The sequence below is a fragment of the Esox lucius genome, chromosome 14, assembly GCF_011004845.1.
Source record: "Esox lucius isolate fEsoLuc1 chromosome 14, fEsoLuc1.pri, whole genome shotgun sequence".
Classification (NCBI taxonomy): Eukaryota; Metazoa; Chordata; class Actinopteri; order Esociformes; family Esocidae; genus Esox; species Esox lucius.
Window position 1 is genome coordinate 2330676 of NC_047582.1, and position 17736 is coordinate 2348411.

Here is a 17736-nt window from a genome sequence, read left to right on the forward strand (position 1 = left end):
CTTCTCCCCCCCAAATGCTGCAACTATGCCTGGCTATGATCCAGCTGCTGGCTTCCCAAAGATGAGCAGACATACAATGCAAAGTACTTCGTTCAGGACTTATGAGTCTTGCATATGGCAGCTCAGGTGTTAGCCATATCTTGATACCATGCAGGGAAAACGGTGGCTTTAGTTTGCAGACTCTGTCTTTGGGAACACAAAATACCTTTTCTCTCTTTGCGCAGCTTTTGATGCAGTCCACTAGCGCTGTGTTGTTGTCTTGGCTTTCTCTAGGCGGATGGTGTTGGCACGGTTCCCTACTCTAGCCGGCCTGGTTAATAACCCCTCCATGTTGCATAGCCCAGGCCCTGGCTTTGGCTTGGCCAACTCAGCTTCCTGCGAGGGCTTCATAGAGCAGCAGACCAGCTTCATGGAGCCCTGCTCTCCTATACAGGCCAGAAGTCATGGCGTGGGTAAGACAAATGCTTTGTGAAATTGTGTTATTGAAGATTTAAGGTGTGCGTTCCTGATGTGATTTGGTAATAAAAAAATAAAAATCAACCGGTCACATAATCTGGATCCAGATATGTTTGCAGTAGCTGTATGGCACAAACAAATCTGATACCAGACTGTGGATAAGCTCTGCTCTGTCAACAAGAGGATAGGCTAGATAAATGTCTTATGTGGGACTGTCTCTATGGTATGTCTGTCTGCATGGCATGGGGCGTGTCCTGTTAATGTTCATTGCTCTGGTTCTATTTATTTTCGTGCTTAGTTCTGACAAACAAAGCTTATTGATGAATTTGTCAACTTTAATATGATGGATGCATGCATGGATTATTTTTGTCAACTACTCACGTGTTTGAAAAACCATCAGATCCCCTTGTGTTTCTGTTACTTACTAAAAACAACAATGAACCAACATCATGAACAGAACAACGCAAAGCCCTGTACATAAAGTATATTGATTTTGTTTGTACAAACAAAAGGATTTAAGGACGGTAGAATGTTTTTGGGAAAATGTGTTGACAGGTCATTTTATGAGTCTGTCATTTAGGTTTCTGCTTGAGATCTGGTCCATAGTTTTGGACTTAGTTGTGGCCCAGCCTCTGGGAAATGAAAGGGGCAATATTAATGATTTTTACTGTAATACTTGCGTGAAACCAAGCAAAAATGACCAGTAGACATCTGTTAATGCTGCTGTTAATGTTTTATATTAATGTTTTAAACCAATTAATCTGAGTGACCGACATACAGTATTCCCCAATTGTAACTTTTTCACCGGTCCATCTGTCAGTTTGCATTGACTTGTAATCTCCTTATACTTAAATTAGACAATCGCCTTGCTATCCTTCCCACTCTAAACCACCTTTGACTAGCTTGTACTGTACCGGTCTTGTTGAGTAAGGCAAGATGATTAGGAGTCGTGTTATTCTTAAGAGTCGTGTTATTCTTAACAGATTTCTACACAGTGACCCTTTTAAGTGAACTTTTTAAAAAGTTTGCCTCGGGTTAGTTAGTTACACTTTATTTGGATTGTCAAAATTATCCTCTCTAGTTGGTCTAGAGATGTTCATACTATAAACAATCGATCAAAACCAGTACATTGTTGCTAAGGTCTGTAGAAAGTCTGTAAAACCTACAGATTGACTATCCAAGTGAAGTGTCACCCGTTATTTGTAACTAGGGCATTTAAAACACTATTCTCAATGCAATTGTACCTACAGTACTGCACAGTAATTTTGCATTTATAGCATGATAGGATAATGTCACTGCCTTCATTGTATGTTGATGTGTCAAAACATTCTACTGTCATTGAAAGGTTTGTTGGCATTTTTTTATTTTATTTTTTCATTCCCTTTTTTCCTCAATTTCTAGAACGGCCTCAAATGTTTGTCCCAGTCCGATTACTAGAAATGGGCTTCTCTATGAGACATATCTACAAGGCCATGGAGGCAGCAGGTATTGCTGTTGCTGCGTTCTGCTTGTTTCGTGTGGTGTGTATGGTGTTCCATCTGCTTTCTGTTTTGTGGACTAGTTACTGCTTTTCCAAAGCCGTTTCTGATATGTCGTTTCTTTTAGTACGGTATTGCTGTTCTCTATGCCTGTGTAAGAATTTCCCCCAAAAAATTATTCAAGAGGTTCTGTTTGGATAAAATATCTCAGGCAATAGATATCTCCTTCTTTAGATTAAAACAGGGAAAGATTTTACTCCTTGATGGAACAATTTGAAACAGGCAGATTATGTGAAATTGTAGTCCGATTATGTAATTCTTTGGCATACTGTAAAATCCCTCGGGCTCCAAATTCTTATAGTAAGAAAGCATTTATATGAATTGATGAACAGCCCACTGTCACACCACTGTTTACATACCTCACATGCATGTTCTCAGTACCTACAACATTGCTATGTATCCTATAAACCTAGTTAATGGATTCATTTGAATAGGAACCTCTCTTACCCTCTGTGTCACTTCCACTTTTGCTCGATTCCCTGCCTTCCCCACTGACATTATTTACCTCCATCAAAATAACTGCTCAGCCCAGCAACAGTTATCCTTACAGCTGAATGAGTTGTATAGATCCACCCACTGAAATGGTAACTACTTTTCATCTCCTTGGCCTTTCTTGACTTTTGAAACCAGGTGTGACAGGTGAGGTAGACTCAAGGACCATTGAGGTTCTGGCCAGCTGGATGCTAGAACACCCACTGACTGAAGAGCTGCAGACTGAGGGCCAGCCAGCAGGGGGCTCTACCACAGATACCCCCTCTCCAGATGGACCAGAGACTGTTCAATGCCCTGAGGCCCCCACTAGTGAACCCAACGAAAGGTAAGAATACCGACACTGATGTGAACATTTAAATTGATTATCGCCTATTGTTTGCAGATAGTGTTTCTGAAGTAATAGTTCTCCAGCTTTCTGGAGTGTGTTTTCTCCAATGTATATTTTGTCTACATAGTGGTAGGACAGGTCAATAACATTATCTTGGTAGGAGTTTACAGAATAAGTAATAATTACAAGGTTCTCACTAGGTGCTTGAAATGATTGAAGTATTGAATTTGTGTCTCAGTAATTTCAGTACTGGAATACCTGGAAATCACCTGTTCGTAGACAAAGTGCTTGAAAAGTAATTTAAACGTAATATATCTCTCATATCTGAGTAGAATTTCCCCCGTTTATCTAAGTCTCAAAATGATTCAATTGCTGGAGCTTCTTCGTTAGCTTCTTGAACCCTGAACTGACTGTGTATCACTTACAAGTTGTTTTCTTCAGAAACAGTCACTTGTCTACGATTGTAGTGATCTCTCTCTTTCACTGCAGCAATTTTACTGGAAAAAATGCTGGGAAAAGGTAAATTTATCCAGTAAGTTTGGAAATGAATCTTTACAGGTCCTGGACTCTACTAGATGTATATAGTATTAATGTTGACCGAGTTGTGTGTTAAAAAGATTGAATAGGAACCTTAGTTTGTTGTCTTCCTACTTCAGATTGAAGGCGAAGAGACTGAAGTCGAACGTTAACAATGTCATTATTGTGCACATACTTTGGAATTTCATGAGTGCAACTGTACTGCACACGTTGGTATTTGTTTTCTTACCAGTAACTAGTTTATTTACCATTATCTTTCACAGCAAATAATTGTTAGCCAACTTGCTTTCTCTCTTTATTCTGATAATATTAGCAAGTCATATTGCCAAAAGCACATCTGGGACTAAACTTTTACTTAAAACAATGCTATTATTCTGATCTGTTTACAAAGAACAACAGGATGTTGTTTTTTCTAGTTTCTAGCCAAAACAGGTTTTCTTGAATTCTAAGTACCTAAAAGATTCCCAACAAGCTAGGCTCAAAATCAACGCAGGTAAATATTCAGCCCAAAATAATAGCCTATATTTCAAATGACATTTACTTGGCATAGGGAAGATGATGTTACATAGGTAATTCCTCAAATACTTTTTTCTACAAAGACCCACTTAAATCTCTTGACCAATACAGTATGTGATTCCCAACACACTGCACTCACCACTGCACTAGGCCTGTTAAACTATCCACACTATATATAATTTTTACCTAAATATATTTCACAGTTTCAGAAGTAACATTGCACAAAACTATTTAACTATTTTCTGTCAGTGTATCAGGTAATTTAAGCAGAGTGACAAGAAAAATGTAGTTGGGTCCTAATTTAACCAGACATTGTAAATTTCAGTCCAGGCCCTTCAAAATTATCATAGTAAATTGTCTGTAGGTTTTGAACCATGGACACCGGATTTGGACTGCGTTTTTTTCTGATTTAATTGGTCTATACTTATTAACTTTAAATTAATGGGTCATTTTATGGAAGTAAAAGAAATGAGAAAAGAGAATATAAATACATGAGTGTATATACATTGGCTGGTTTACTTTCTGGATTCTTGTTACATACAGAGATAATTCTTCATAAGTATTAATATCAATTGTTTAAAGTTAATATGGTTCTAATTACTTGGTTCAGAGTCTTCAAATAAATATATTGGTGCTTATAGTAGTTGAAAGTCCTTGAATTTGATTTTTCTCATGTCCATTATGAACCCTGTAATTAGAAGTGAGACTTTTATTGGGAATTTACTTTCATAAAAGAATGATGACTAATAATCATTTACACTTTTAACAATGTTCGGGCAGAGATCACAATGGTTTCTGCGTATGAAATATGTGCCGGGGAGAGTTGCATTGGGAGAGTAGCTATGTCTGAATATTAACCAACAGGTGCCAATATGTTATGTTAACAGTCTCCTGGCTGGTTTGGACCTGGTGGAGAGGGAGAACTTTCTGGATGTCCATCTGACCAGGAACAGACCTCCCCCAGCTCGACGCCAGCGCACCAACTTGGGGCACAGGGCTTCTTTCAGGAGAGCAGGTCAGCACAACCTTCAACAGGATATATTTGTATAGCAACTTGAATCTCCTGGGCTGGAATTTTGATGGCATTCTATTGCAGGATATTTTTTTAAACTGAAGAAATAAGAGACTACAATCACAGATGGTGTTGCTGTTCATTATGCCTCATTCCCTGGTGCTCTTGCTAACCTTGTCTATTATTTCCACCACCGTCATTTCCTCCTTCAGACTCTCCTTCCCCAAATCCTATCCCTCCACTGTATAGGCAGGATCCAGGGGTGACGGAGTGGCCGGAACGGGCAGAGACTCACCCGTTCGCAGCAGAGGAGGAGTCAGAGCTGGGCTACATGGATGATCCATACCATGAAGAGCCCTATGAGGAGCTACAGCTAAGAGAGTTCATCACCTCAGAGAGAGACACCCTCTGGATGGTGGAGGTACTGCATCATCTTATTAATATTCAGATTTGTACTCTAGGGCATGGAAATAAGTCCTTATGGTTGACATACTTGACTAAACTGGAATTAAGAGGCTCGTTCACAATGCAAATTCTAACTTGCATACTGAAAAACATGGCATTCTTTTACCAATTTAGGCTTAAAAACATGGCATTTCTAGTTGCTGACTCCTTGCTTTTATTGGAATGTGTAACACAGTAGGAAATGTAAGAATTGGTTAGTGTGATTGTATTTTTGTTCAGACCCATTCTATTTATTATTTTCCCCTTCAGGGTGGTGAGGAGCACCATGAGCCCAACGAGATGGTGGAGTGCGAGTTGTGCAGCACTCTGACCCTCCAGTTCAACAACCACATGAAGCGGCACCACCCAGGCTGTGGGCAAAGTGCCGGGCGTCGGGGGTACCGATCTACAGGGGCCTATGTGGATGGGTGGTTCGGTGGGGAGTGTGGGTCTGGTAGCCCCTACTACTTGCTTTGTAGCAACTGTAGAGAGAAGTATCTGGCAGCTAACCTGGGAGAGATAGGATCCCAACACGACCGGTAAGTTATAGTTTAAAGCCTTAATGTGCTAATGTCACACAATTGTCACTCAAACGTTTTGGCTGCATGGAACGGAACTGAATAGCTAATGAGATTTTGCGCTAATGAGCGCTCAATTGCAGTGCATGCGGAAAGTTATTTTACAGCCTTATTCGAAAATGGATTGCATTCAGTCAGCCTGTACACAATACCCAATATATATTTTTAACACAATTCACAAGTATTTAGACCGTTTGCTAAGACACTCGAATTTGAGCTCAGGTGCATCATGTTTTCATTAATCATCCATGAGATGTTTTTACAGCTTGGAATCAATCAGAATTTCCAGGTAAATTCAATTGATTGGACATAATCTAGAATGGCACACACCTTTCTATATGGGATCCCACAGTTGACAGTGCATGTATGGGCAAAAGCCTAGCCATGAGGTTGAAGAAATTGTCTGTGAAGTTCAGAGACAGGATTGTGCCAATGCACACATCTGGGTAAAGGTACCAAACATTTTCTGTAGCTTTGAAGTGTCCTAGAACCACAGACACACTTCCTAGAGCTGACCGCCTGACCAAACTGAGGGAGAGAAGGGCCTTGGTCAGGGAGATGGCCAAGAACCCAATGGTCAGTCTGACAGAACTCCAGAGTTCCTGTGTGGAGATGGAAGAATCTTCCAGAAGGACAATCATCTCTCCAGCTCTCTACCAATAATTCCTTTTCGGGAAACAGTAGCCGGATTGAACTCTTTGGCCTGAATGCCATGTGGCAAGTCTGGAGGAAACCAGGTACCGCTCATTGTGAAGCATGGCAGCACAATGCTGTGGGCATGTTTTTTAGGGACTGGGAGACTAGTCAGGATCAAGGGAAAGATCAATGCAATGATGAAAACCTGCTCCTGAATGCTCAGGACCTCAGACCAGGGCAAAGGTTCACCTTCCAAGAGGAAAGCAATCCTAAGCACACAGTCAAGACAATGCAAGAATAGCTGCAGGAAATTTCTGTAAATGTTTTTGAGTGGCCTAGCCATAGCTCAGACTTTAATCTAATCGAACATCTCCGGAGAGACCTGAAAATGGCTGTGCAGCAACATTCCTTGTCCAAACTGACAGAGCTTGAGAGGTTCTGAAGAGAAATACCTCAAATACCGGTGTGTCAAGCTTAGAGGCATAATATCAATGAAGACTTGAGGCTGTAAACGCAGCCAAATGTGCTTCAACAAAGTAATGAGTGAAGTGGTCTGAGTATGTGATATTTCTGTTTTTGGGTTACTATGTGTACAGTGGGGAGAACAAGTATTTCATACACTGCCGACTTTGCAGGTTTTCCCACTTACAAAGCATGTAGAAGTCTGTAATTTTTATCATAGGTATTCTTCAACTATGAGTGACGGAATCTAAAACAAAAATCCAGAAAATCATATTGTATGATTTTTAAGTAATTAATTAGCATTTTATTGCATGACCAATATTTGGTACAGAAACCTTTGTTTGCAATTACAGAGATCATATTACTTTTCCTTTAGTTCTTGAACAGGTTTGCACACACTGCAGCAGGGATTTTGGCCCACTCCTCCATACAGACCTTCTCCAGATCCTTCAGGTTTCGGGCTGTCGCTGGGCAATACAGACTTTCAGCTCCCTCCAAAGATTTTCTATTGGGTTGACGTCTGGAGACGGGCTAGGCCACACCAGAACCTTGAGATGCTTCTTACGGAGCCACTCCTTAGTTGACCTGGCTGTGTGTTTCGGGTCCTTGTCATGCTGGAAGATCCAGCCACGACCCATCTTCAATGCTCTTACTGAGGGAAGGAGGTTGTTGGCCAAGATCTCGCGATACATGGCCCCATCCATCCTCCCCTCAATACGGTGCAGTTGTCTTCCCCTTTAATGATGTTTCCACCTCCATGCTTCACGGTTGGGATGGTGTTCTTGGGGTTGTACTCTTCCTTCTTCTTCCTCCAAACACGGCGAGTGGAGTTCAGACCAAAAAGCTCTATTTTTGTCTCATCAGACCACATTACCTTTTCCCATTCCTCCTCTGGATCATCCCGATGGTCATTGGCAAACTTCAGACGGGCCTGGACATGCGCTGGCTTGAGCAGGGGGACCTTGCGTGCGCTGCAGGATTTTTAATCCATGACGGCGTAGTGTGTTACTAATGGTTTTCTTTGAGACTCAGCTCTCTTCAGGTCATTGACCAGGTCCTGCCGTGTAGTTCTGGGCTGATACCTCACCTTCCTCATGATCACTGATGCCCCACGAGGTGAGATCTTGCATGGAGCCCCAGGCCGAGGGAGATTGACCGTCATTTTGAACTTCTTCCATTTTCTAATAATTGCACCAACAGTTGTTGCCTTCTCACCAAGCTGCTTGCCTATTGTCCTGTAGCCCATCCCAGTCTTGTGTCTACAATTTTATCCCTGATGTCCTTACACAGCTCTCTGGTCTTGGCCATTGTGGAAAGGTTGGAGTCTGTTTGGTTGAGTGTGTGGACAGGTGTCTTTTATACAGGTAACGAGTTCAAACAGGTGCAGTTAATACTGTAATGAGTGAAGAACAGGAGGGCTTCTTAAAGAACAACTAACAGGTCTGTGAGAGCCGGAATTCTTACTGGTTGGTAGGTAATCAAATAGTTATGTCATGCAATAAAATGCAAATTAATTATTAAAAAAATCATACGATGTGATTTTCTGGATAATTCCATCTATCACAGTTGAAGTGTACCTATGATAAAACAATACATACCTCTACATGCTTTGGAAGTAGGAAAACCTGCAAAATCGGCAGTGTATGAAATACACTTATCACTGTATATACACCGATCAGCCATTACATTATGACCACCTGCCTAATAATGTGTAGGTCCCCCTTTTGCCGCCAAGACAGCCCAGACCTTTCGAGGCATGGACTCCTCTAGACCTCTGAAAGTGTGCTGTGGTATCTGGCACAAAAACGTTAGCAGCAGATTCTTTAAGTCCTGTAAGTTGCAATGTGGGGCCTCCATGGATCGGACATGTTTGTCCAGCACGTCCCATTGATGCTCGATGGATTGAGATCTGGGGGAATTTGGAGGCCAAGTCAACACCTTGAACTTTGAGGACAGAATGTTGACTTTCTGCCTAATATATCCACCCACTGACAGGTGCCATGATAACGAGATTATCAGTCTTATTCACTTCACCTGTCAGTGGTCATAATGTTATGGCTGATCGGTGTATATAAATACGTATTTATTATTGTCTTAGTTTATGTGCAGTCAATCTCCTTTCTCTTCTCAGAATGAAAGGTCTGGCATCCGATTTGATTGGACGATTGGACAGCACCTCAGATGGTAAAGGACCTAACTTCCCTATCACTTTCCCATAAATGTATTTGTGGTATTGAATGTTACTGTTCCCTCTGCATGATGTCAGAATCTTATCCTTAGAGGTTTAACTGACTCGTTTGACCAAGGTGTACCTCTGATATTTTTGTCTTTGACTTTGTGTCAGTGAATCATTGTGTGAATCAAATCCAGGTCCCCCTAGTGAAAGATTGGTCTAGCCATAATGGTCTTAGTTGGTTAAATGAAGATAAAGTAAAAAATACTTGCATCTTCTACTCAGATGACTGGGAGTTGGGGCAGTTGGATGGCTGTGACCCAGACCGTCTTACTGGCCTGGAGGACTTTGCGTTGTTGCTGAGGCCCCTGGGTTTGAGTGAAAAGAAGCTGGTCCCAGAACCCATCCCCTTCACAGAGAATGACCCTCTAGGAGCGCTGGTAAATTGCACCAGCAATCCTGACAGGACCATTGTCCAAAAAGGTACAGCATATAGTACCAGAAGCAACATATAGGAAAAAAATACATTTCAGAAATTCCAAATGTCCCCAAAATCACTTGTTTAATGATCTGGAATCCACAGGAAATAAGCCAATGGGCAATCATTCAACCTGTACAATCTCTTATTCATTTAGTTTCAATTGTGAAATTCTATAGAGACCTTATGGTACCAATTCTATGAATTCTGAAACAATTGCTAACACATCTTTCAAATGTTTTGTTTAATATGAATATAGGGGTGGTCAGCACAGACAAAAATAGTTCAGGTTCCTCTGGCCCTCTGAGTCTGGGGGAGCAAGCTGCTTTGCTTAGAGACCCACAGGACAGACTACAGGCTCTGAGAAGGGTAACCTCAACCGCCCAGATCCTGCTAGCCTACAGCATGGTCATGAGAGTGTTATCGCAGACATTATCCAGGTTGGTTTGTTTGGCTCTCTTTTATTGTATATTATATTGTATAATATATACGTTGAAATACTCAGAAAGAGTAGACATTTAATTGACTAGAACAGATACCTTGCTTTTCCCGATTGCAAGCTAATATATTTCCACATTGTCACTTCATATTAGCCTGTTGCTTTACCCGACATTTTTCTTTATTTGTAATAACTTGTTTTTTTTATTAGTACAATTTCTTTGAAGTCAGTTTTTTCCCACCAAACCTCTTACATTTGTCTTAAACCACTGAGCTGTGTGCTTGTTATTGTTTTTCTGACCAACCAAATGTTAGTCTATTCTTCAAGTGATTCCCGTACCATATATTCCGTAATGATTATGTTTTCTAATGTTTTTGATCACATGCAAAAGTTAATTCCTCAGTATTTGGACTCAAAAGGTGCTTCAACTAAGTATTATTTTAAGGGTGTGCACACTTATGCAACCAGGTTATTGTAAGGTTTTTCATTTTTCCCCGTCAAAGATTTCTGTTTGTTTTTCAATTGAATTGTTCATATTATAGGTCACATTAAGAGTGGAAAAAGTTCTGACATGATTTATCTTTGTCACATTCTTTTACATCACAAAAACCTGTCATTTACACAGGGGTGTGTAGACTTTTTATATCCACTGTAGGTGTGTCCAGACTTTTGACTGGTACTGCATATTATACCTTATTATAGTTTGTAAATATCCCACTCAAGCTGCACCAGCTGTTTTTACAGTCTTTTAAACAGGAACGATGATTGGCAGATGGAAATTGTAGAGATGCATAAAAAAAAGTTTTAATTGGTTTCTGTTATTAGTACAGTACATGGCAGTGTTATAACTGAATAGCAGATTTTACATACAAATTAGGGATGTCACAAATTTCCGTAACATTTAGATGGGCTGTTTTTCATGAATTAATTGACTGGTGTAAATTATTGTCCAGTCACATCTTCATATTTCTTTTTCTCCTACAACATTGTTGCATTACCCGGGTTTTGTACAACATTTATAATGATTAGGACCTGTTGTGCTTTTTTTTTTTTATTGAAAAAGGATTAAAACTACTATGATTGTATTTTGTGAAGAAAGATTATTTGTACTGAGGGATTTTTTCTTAAGTGATCTCACTGTTTATGTTAACACCCAAAATACATATTACTTTTTTAGCAAATGGAAAAGAGCGTAGGACGGAAGTGATTTTTATGAGAACAGGACATGAAAATTCAGATTGTTTAACTACAGGAAAAAGACAAAAACGTGAAAAAAAGAGCAGCTCTGTCTTGTTGACGCAGCTGTTATGAAGAGTAAACAGGCATCAGCCTCCCCCTACTCTATCTGTTCATGTCTCCCACATATGTAGCACTGTCTTCCTCCTCTCTCTGTCCCAGTGCCTCAATGTGCAGTGCCTCTAGTGGCCTGGAGGCCCTGGGTGTGGCTGACATCCGTATCCTGGTGCGCCTGATGTGTCTGGCTGCGGCGGGCCGTGTCCATACCAGCGTTTACCAGCAGGGGGTAGCAGGAGGCAGTATGGGCTGTGGCAGCGCCACAGAGAGAAGCAGCTCTGCCTTCCTGTCCTTCCTTAGCTCTGCCATAGGTAGTCTAGTTTCGCACAGCCCCACAGCATATAGGGAGCTGGTGGACATCTGCACGCAGGTCAGAAACTGACAATCTGCTTTCAACTATGTCTGAGTTTGAATGTCTATACTGTTTGATTATTGTGATCATTTTGATGTACATTGTATTTTTAGTCTGGTAAACCGAAATGCCAGTTGGTATTCTCCTCAATTTTCATTGGAAGTGTATCACTGAATTTAATTCATTTTCATTAAATTGGCCCTAAATTTGTTGTTGCTTCATATTTCCATCAACTTCAATTTACAAAGGTGTACTGAAAATGTGAAGCTCTCACAATAGCGATCTCACACAAACCTACACTGCAAAAAATATGGCTTATCAAGTATATTTATCTTATTTTCAGGTTAAAAACCCTACCGTCCATAAAATGTAGTATATTTTTCTTAACAAGCTAGATTATTAGTATTTAGAAAATATGCCTTGAATATTGTGTAATTTTTCTTGTTCCATTTGCATATTATTTCGCTTATTCCAAGCAAATATCTCCTGAAATATAGTTAAATCGTCTTGTTCCATTGGCAATTTGTTTTGCAGTGTATTGTCACTCACATTAATATCCGCCCCCTGTGCTTTGTAGGATTTAATGGCTGCTGCCACAGGGATGAACCTCGCTGCAATCAGCGACCCAGGGCAGAGAGGCCGTCTGACTTCCACCATGAAGGCAGCCCCGCACCAAGACGTGACACCCCTCACACCCCCCACTTTCCTGGTCACTCAGAGCCTGGTGTCTCTGCTCACAGAGAAGGGCATCCGCTATCGTTACACTCCAGAGAGAACCGTGACAGAGCCGCATGAAGCAAAAGGTGAGAGGGAATTACATTTGTGCCAGGGTCATTGAATACGGTTTGGTATGGTACACTTATACCAAACCTGGGCAAGATACATGGAGGAACATAAGTGTAGATATAATTCTCTGCTATTTACAGTCATGGCCAAAAGTGTTGGCACCCCTGAAATTATTCCAGAAAATCAAGAATTTCTCACAGTAAAGTATTGCATTAACACATGTTTTGCTATACACATGTTTATTCCCCTTGTGTGTATTGGAACAAAACAAAAAAAAAGAAGGAAAAAAAGCAAATTGGACATAATTGCACACAAAACTCCAAAAATGGGCTGGACGAAATTCTTGGCACCCATCCATCCATCCATCATCATCCGCTTATCCGGGGGCAGGTCGCGGGGGCAGCAGTCTAAGCAGAGATGCCCAGACTTCCCTCTCCCCAGACACTTCCTCCAGCTCTTCCGGGGGGACACAGAGGCGTTCCCAGGCCAGCCGGGAGACATAGTCCCTCCACCGTGTCCTAGGTCTTCCCCGGGGTCTCCTCCCGGTGGGACGGGACCGGAACACCTTCCCGGGAAGGTGTTCCGGAGGCATCCGAAACAGATGCCCAAGCCACCTCAGCTGACCCCTCTCGATGTGGAGGAGCAGCGGCTCTACTCTGAGCTCCTCCCGGGTGACCGAGCTTCTCACCCTGCGGAGAAAGCTCATTTCGGCCGCCTGTATCCGGGATCTTGTCCTTTCGGTCATGACCCAAAGCTCATGACCATAGGTGAGAGTAGGAATGTAGATTGACCGGTAAATCGAGAGCTTCACCTTGCGGCTCAGCTCTTTCTTCACCACGACAGACCGATACATCGACCGCATTACTGCAGAAGCTGCACCGATCCGTCTGTCAATCTCCCGTTCCATCCTTCCCTCACTCGTGAACAAGACCCCTAGATACTTAAACTCCTCCACTTGAGGCAGGCACTCTCCACCAACCTGAAGTGGGCAAGCCACCCTTTACCGACTGAGAACCATGGCCTCGGATTTGGAGGTACTGATTCTCATCCCCACCGCTTCACACTCTGCTGCAAACCGTCCCAGTGCATGCTGAAGGTCCTGGTTTGAAGGGGCCAACACGACAACATCATCCGCAAAGAGCAGAGACGAAATCCTGTGGTCCCCAAACCTGACACCCTCCGGCCCCTGGCTGCGCCTAGAAATTCTGTCCATAAAAATTACGAACAGAACCGGTGACAAAGGGCAGCCCTGCCGGAGTCCAACATGCACTGGGAACAAGCCTGACTTACTGCCGGCAATGCGGACCAAGCTCCTGCTTCGGTCGTACAGGGACCTGACAGCCCTTAGCAAAGGACCCAGGACCCCATATTCCCGAAGCACTCTCCACAGGATGCCGCGAGGGACACAGTCGAATGCCTTCTCCAAATCCACAAAACACATGTGGATTGGTTGGGCAAACTCCCATGAACCCTCCAACACCCCGTAGAGGGTATAGAGCTGGTCCAGTGTTCCACGGCCCGGACGAAAACCACACTGTTCCTTCTGAATCCGAGGTTTTACTAACTTAATATTTGTTTGCACACCCTTTGGAAAAAATAACTGAAATCAATCCTTTCCAATAACAATCAATAAGCTTCTTACACCACTCACCCGGAATTTTGGACCACTCTTCCTTTGCCAACTGCTCCAGGTCTCTCATATTGGAAGGGCGCCTTTTCCCAACAGCAATTTTAAGATCTCTCCAAAGGTGTTCAATGGGATTTAGATCTGGACTCATTGCTGGCCACTTCAGAACTCTCCAGCGCTTTGTTGCCATCCATTTCTGTGTGCTTTTTGAAGTATGTTTGGGGTCATTGTCCTGCTGGAAGACCCACAATCTCGGACGCAAACCCGGCTTTTTGACACTGGGTCCTACATTGCGACCTAAAATCCTTTAGTAATCCTCATATTTCATGATGCCTTGCACACAGTCAAGACACCCAGTGCCAGAGGCAGCAAAATAACCACAAAACATCTTTGAACCTCCACCATATTTGACTGTAGGTACTGTGTTCCTTTCTTTGTAGGCCTCATTCCGTTTTCGGTAAACAGTAGAATGATGTGCTTTACCAAAAAGCTCTGTCTTGGTCTCATCTGTCCACAAGACGTTTTCCCAGAAGGATTTTGGCTTACTCAAGTACATTTTGCCAAACTGTAGTCTTGCTTTTTTATACCTATGTGTCAGCAGTGGGGTCCTCCCTGGTCTCCTGCCATAGCATTTCATTTCATTCAAATGTCGACGGATAGTTCGTGCTGACACTGATGCACCCTGAGCCTGCAGGACAGCTTGAATTTCTTTGGAACTTGTTTGGGGCTGCTTATCCACCATCCGGACTATCCTGCGTTGCAACCTTTCCTAAATTTTTCTCTTCCGTCCACGTCCAGGGAGATTAGCTACAGTGCCATGGGTTGCAAACTTCTTGATAATGCTGCGCACTGTGGACAAAGGAACATCTAGATCTCTGGAGATGGACTTGTAACCTTGAGATTGTTGATGTTTTTCCACAATTTTGGTTCTCAAGTCCTCAGACAGTTCTCTTCTCCTTTTTCTGTTGTCCATGCTTTGTGTGGTACACACAGACACACAAAGCACAGACTAAGTCAACTTCTCTCCTTTTTATCTGCTTTCAGGAACTGGAATAATTTCAGGAGTGCCAACACTTTTTGGCCATGACTGTATATAAAAAATAATTTTGAAAATATCTCTTACCAAACTCATGCTACTTCTACTGGAGTAACCATGACAACAGAATTAGCATATATTCCTCTGCTTCTCAGATATTTAAATCAGAAACAATTACACAAATATCTCTTACCAAACTTGAGATACTGAAATCGCAGTAACCATAGCAGCAGGATTTCTCCCTACATTTCAAAAACAACTCCAATGGAAATTTCTTTTTGAACCAGATACACCAACATGGATTTACTTCAATGTACCTTTCACCTATTCAAATCAGAAAACTATTTGAAAATATTTCTTACTAATCTCTCGATACTAAAACCGCAGTAGGAATGTGTTTTTTAGTATTCTTTTTCTAAACAGCTGCCGTTTAACCCACTTTCCCAGCAAGATAGACAAAAAGTACAAGTGTTTTCTATATTCTTCTACTTCCCTGCTGTTTAAATCAGAAACAATTACAAAAGTCACTTTTACCAAAATTAAGATATTGCAACTGTAGTAACCATAGCAATGAGTTTTTTAGCATTATTTCCCAAACAAATGCTGTTTAACTCACTTTTTCACTAAAATAAACATAAATCATGAATATTTAATATATTCCTCTACTTCTCAACTATTCCAATCAGAAAAAAATAAAAAAATATCTCATACCATGCTTGAGATATTGCAACCAAAGTATCCATAACAACATAATTTTTAGCAGTCATTCCCCAAAACTGCCTTTTAACCCTCTTTCCCAGCCAGATAGACAAAAAAGTACAAGTAGTTCATATATTTCTCAACTTCTCAGCTATTTAAATCTGGAAAGATTACAAAAATATCTTTAACCAAACTTAAGATGCTGAGACTGGAGTAACCATACCAACATGAGTTTTTTTTTTTTTAAGAGGGATTGACACATTTTACTATCACTGAAGAACAGGCTTCAGTGCAGACAATGAAGAGCACAACAGGAAGTTGGCGAGTGTGACAATGGATGGGTGCCCTAACTTGACCGGCCAAAATGTGGGGCTGCTAAAGCGCATAAAAGACAGAGTTCAATCTGCAAACCTAGAGCAGGAAATAATTTTTCTGCACTGCAGTATTCACCAAGAGGTTCTCTGCAAGACTGTTTTCAAACTCACTCATGTTCTAGATACAGTTATAAAAGTGGTGAATTTTATCTGAGGAAAGGCACTAAACCACCGACAATTTGTTACACTGTTAGAAGAATCTGAGTCAGAATACACAGATCTCGCCTATCATTCAAACGTTACGATACTTAGTTTGGTTGAAGCAAGGCCGTAGCCATGGAGTCAACATTGGGGGGGGACCAAATCAGCTGGGGGTCCCCCAAAGTAAAACATTCAAAAAAATTACAACATTTATAAGATTCATAACCTTCAGTTTTCACACAATCTCATATCCCTATGTTGGTGTTGCTCCTACAACATCATAATGTTGCTCCAGGACCATCATTGCAACTGTCCTATAGTCCAAAGACAGAATATTACCCTGCTCCCCTCCCTTTGACCTAACCATAACCTCAGAGACACCTGTGCCTGAACATAACCTCAGTAGGGCCTGTACTTAAACCTAATCTCAGTGGGGGGGGCTGTGCCTAAACCTAACCTCAGTGGGACCTGTGCCTAAGCCTAACCTCATTTGGGCCAATATTAAGTATGATGTTGTTGGAACAACACCAACATGGCGATATCAGATCGGTCATCAATATTTGCTTATTTTCTCATGTCACCTACTCTCCCTGCCCTGTTGGCTTCCACATGCTCTCTCTCTCCCTCTCTTTCTTTACTCTGAACGCACCAGGGTGAACATGAAATAAATACTGTAAATAAGTTGTGTTTCTTGCCATGATGTTCAGGAAAGGATTACTAATCATTTCAGTTCTGAATTGCAATGATTTTTGTATCAATAAGCATTGACTCACCTCTTGTGCTACTCTATACTTCTGTCATCTGACTGGTACTCATTTTCTCACTGCTCTCAACTTACTTTTCTTTTCTGAGGCTCCCCAAAAAACTAATGAATGCCACTGCCACCCTTCCTCGTGCTCATGATGACACTCACTGTGAAGGAAAGTTGACTAATAAAACCACTTGCACTTTAATCAAACAAACACTAATAATGCTATTTATCATACAGTAAGCAAATACAACTATACAGTATACTATACGAATATGCAATCTATGAAAACGACCACTGTCTACATAAATGACACATCTAGCACAACATAAATGATTGAGACTTTACTCAGAATTTACGTGGGCATTCTGACAAATCTAACATTATCATTAACGTAAGACATTAACGTTAGTTGAATACACACATGAGCACCATTGCTGATCACTGGGGGAATGATTAGCTAATTAGCTTTCAAGGTAACTTAGCTATCATATATAACGTTAGTGACGGTTGATAGATTAGCACTCGCAAATCGGCCCTTATTCACCAAAACCTTTTGTTTATGCTCCATGCAATTACTGAAATTTTTAG

The 17736-nt window shown here is 41.5% G+C and overlaps 1 protein-coding gene across 5 annotated transcripts in view; it reads left to right on the forward strand.

Moving 5' to 3' along the window:
- Nucleotides 1-17736, forward strand: part of LOC105029281 (probable E3 ubiquitin-protein ligase HERC1) — a 186036-nt gene that overhangs the window by 105463 nt on the left and 62837 nt on the right. For 4 of the 5 annotated variants that reach the window (XM_020044405.2, XM_020044408.2, XM_020044407.2 and 1 more), the window contains exons 44-54: nt 274-452; nt 1858-1941; nt 2625-2811; nt 4755-4882; nt 5092-5300; nt 5594-5862; nt 9131-9183; nt 9458-9655; nt 9910-10090; nt 11488-11752; nt 12312-12537. In XM_020044405.2, coding sequence (XP_019899964.2) covers nt 274-452; nt 1858-1941; nt 2625-2811; nt 4755-4882; nt 5092-5300; nt 5594-5862; nt 9131-9183; nt 9458-9655; nt 9910-10090; nt 11488-11752; nt 12312-12537 — 1979 coding nt within the window. The remainder of the gene's footprint in view (nt 1-273; nt 453-1857; nt 1942-2624; nt 2812-4754; nt 4883-5091; nt 5301-5593; nt 5863-9130; nt 9184-9457; nt 9656-9909; nt 10091-11487; nt 11753-12311; nt 12538-17736) is intronic. The other variant, XM_034297070.1, reaches the window with a different exon arrangement.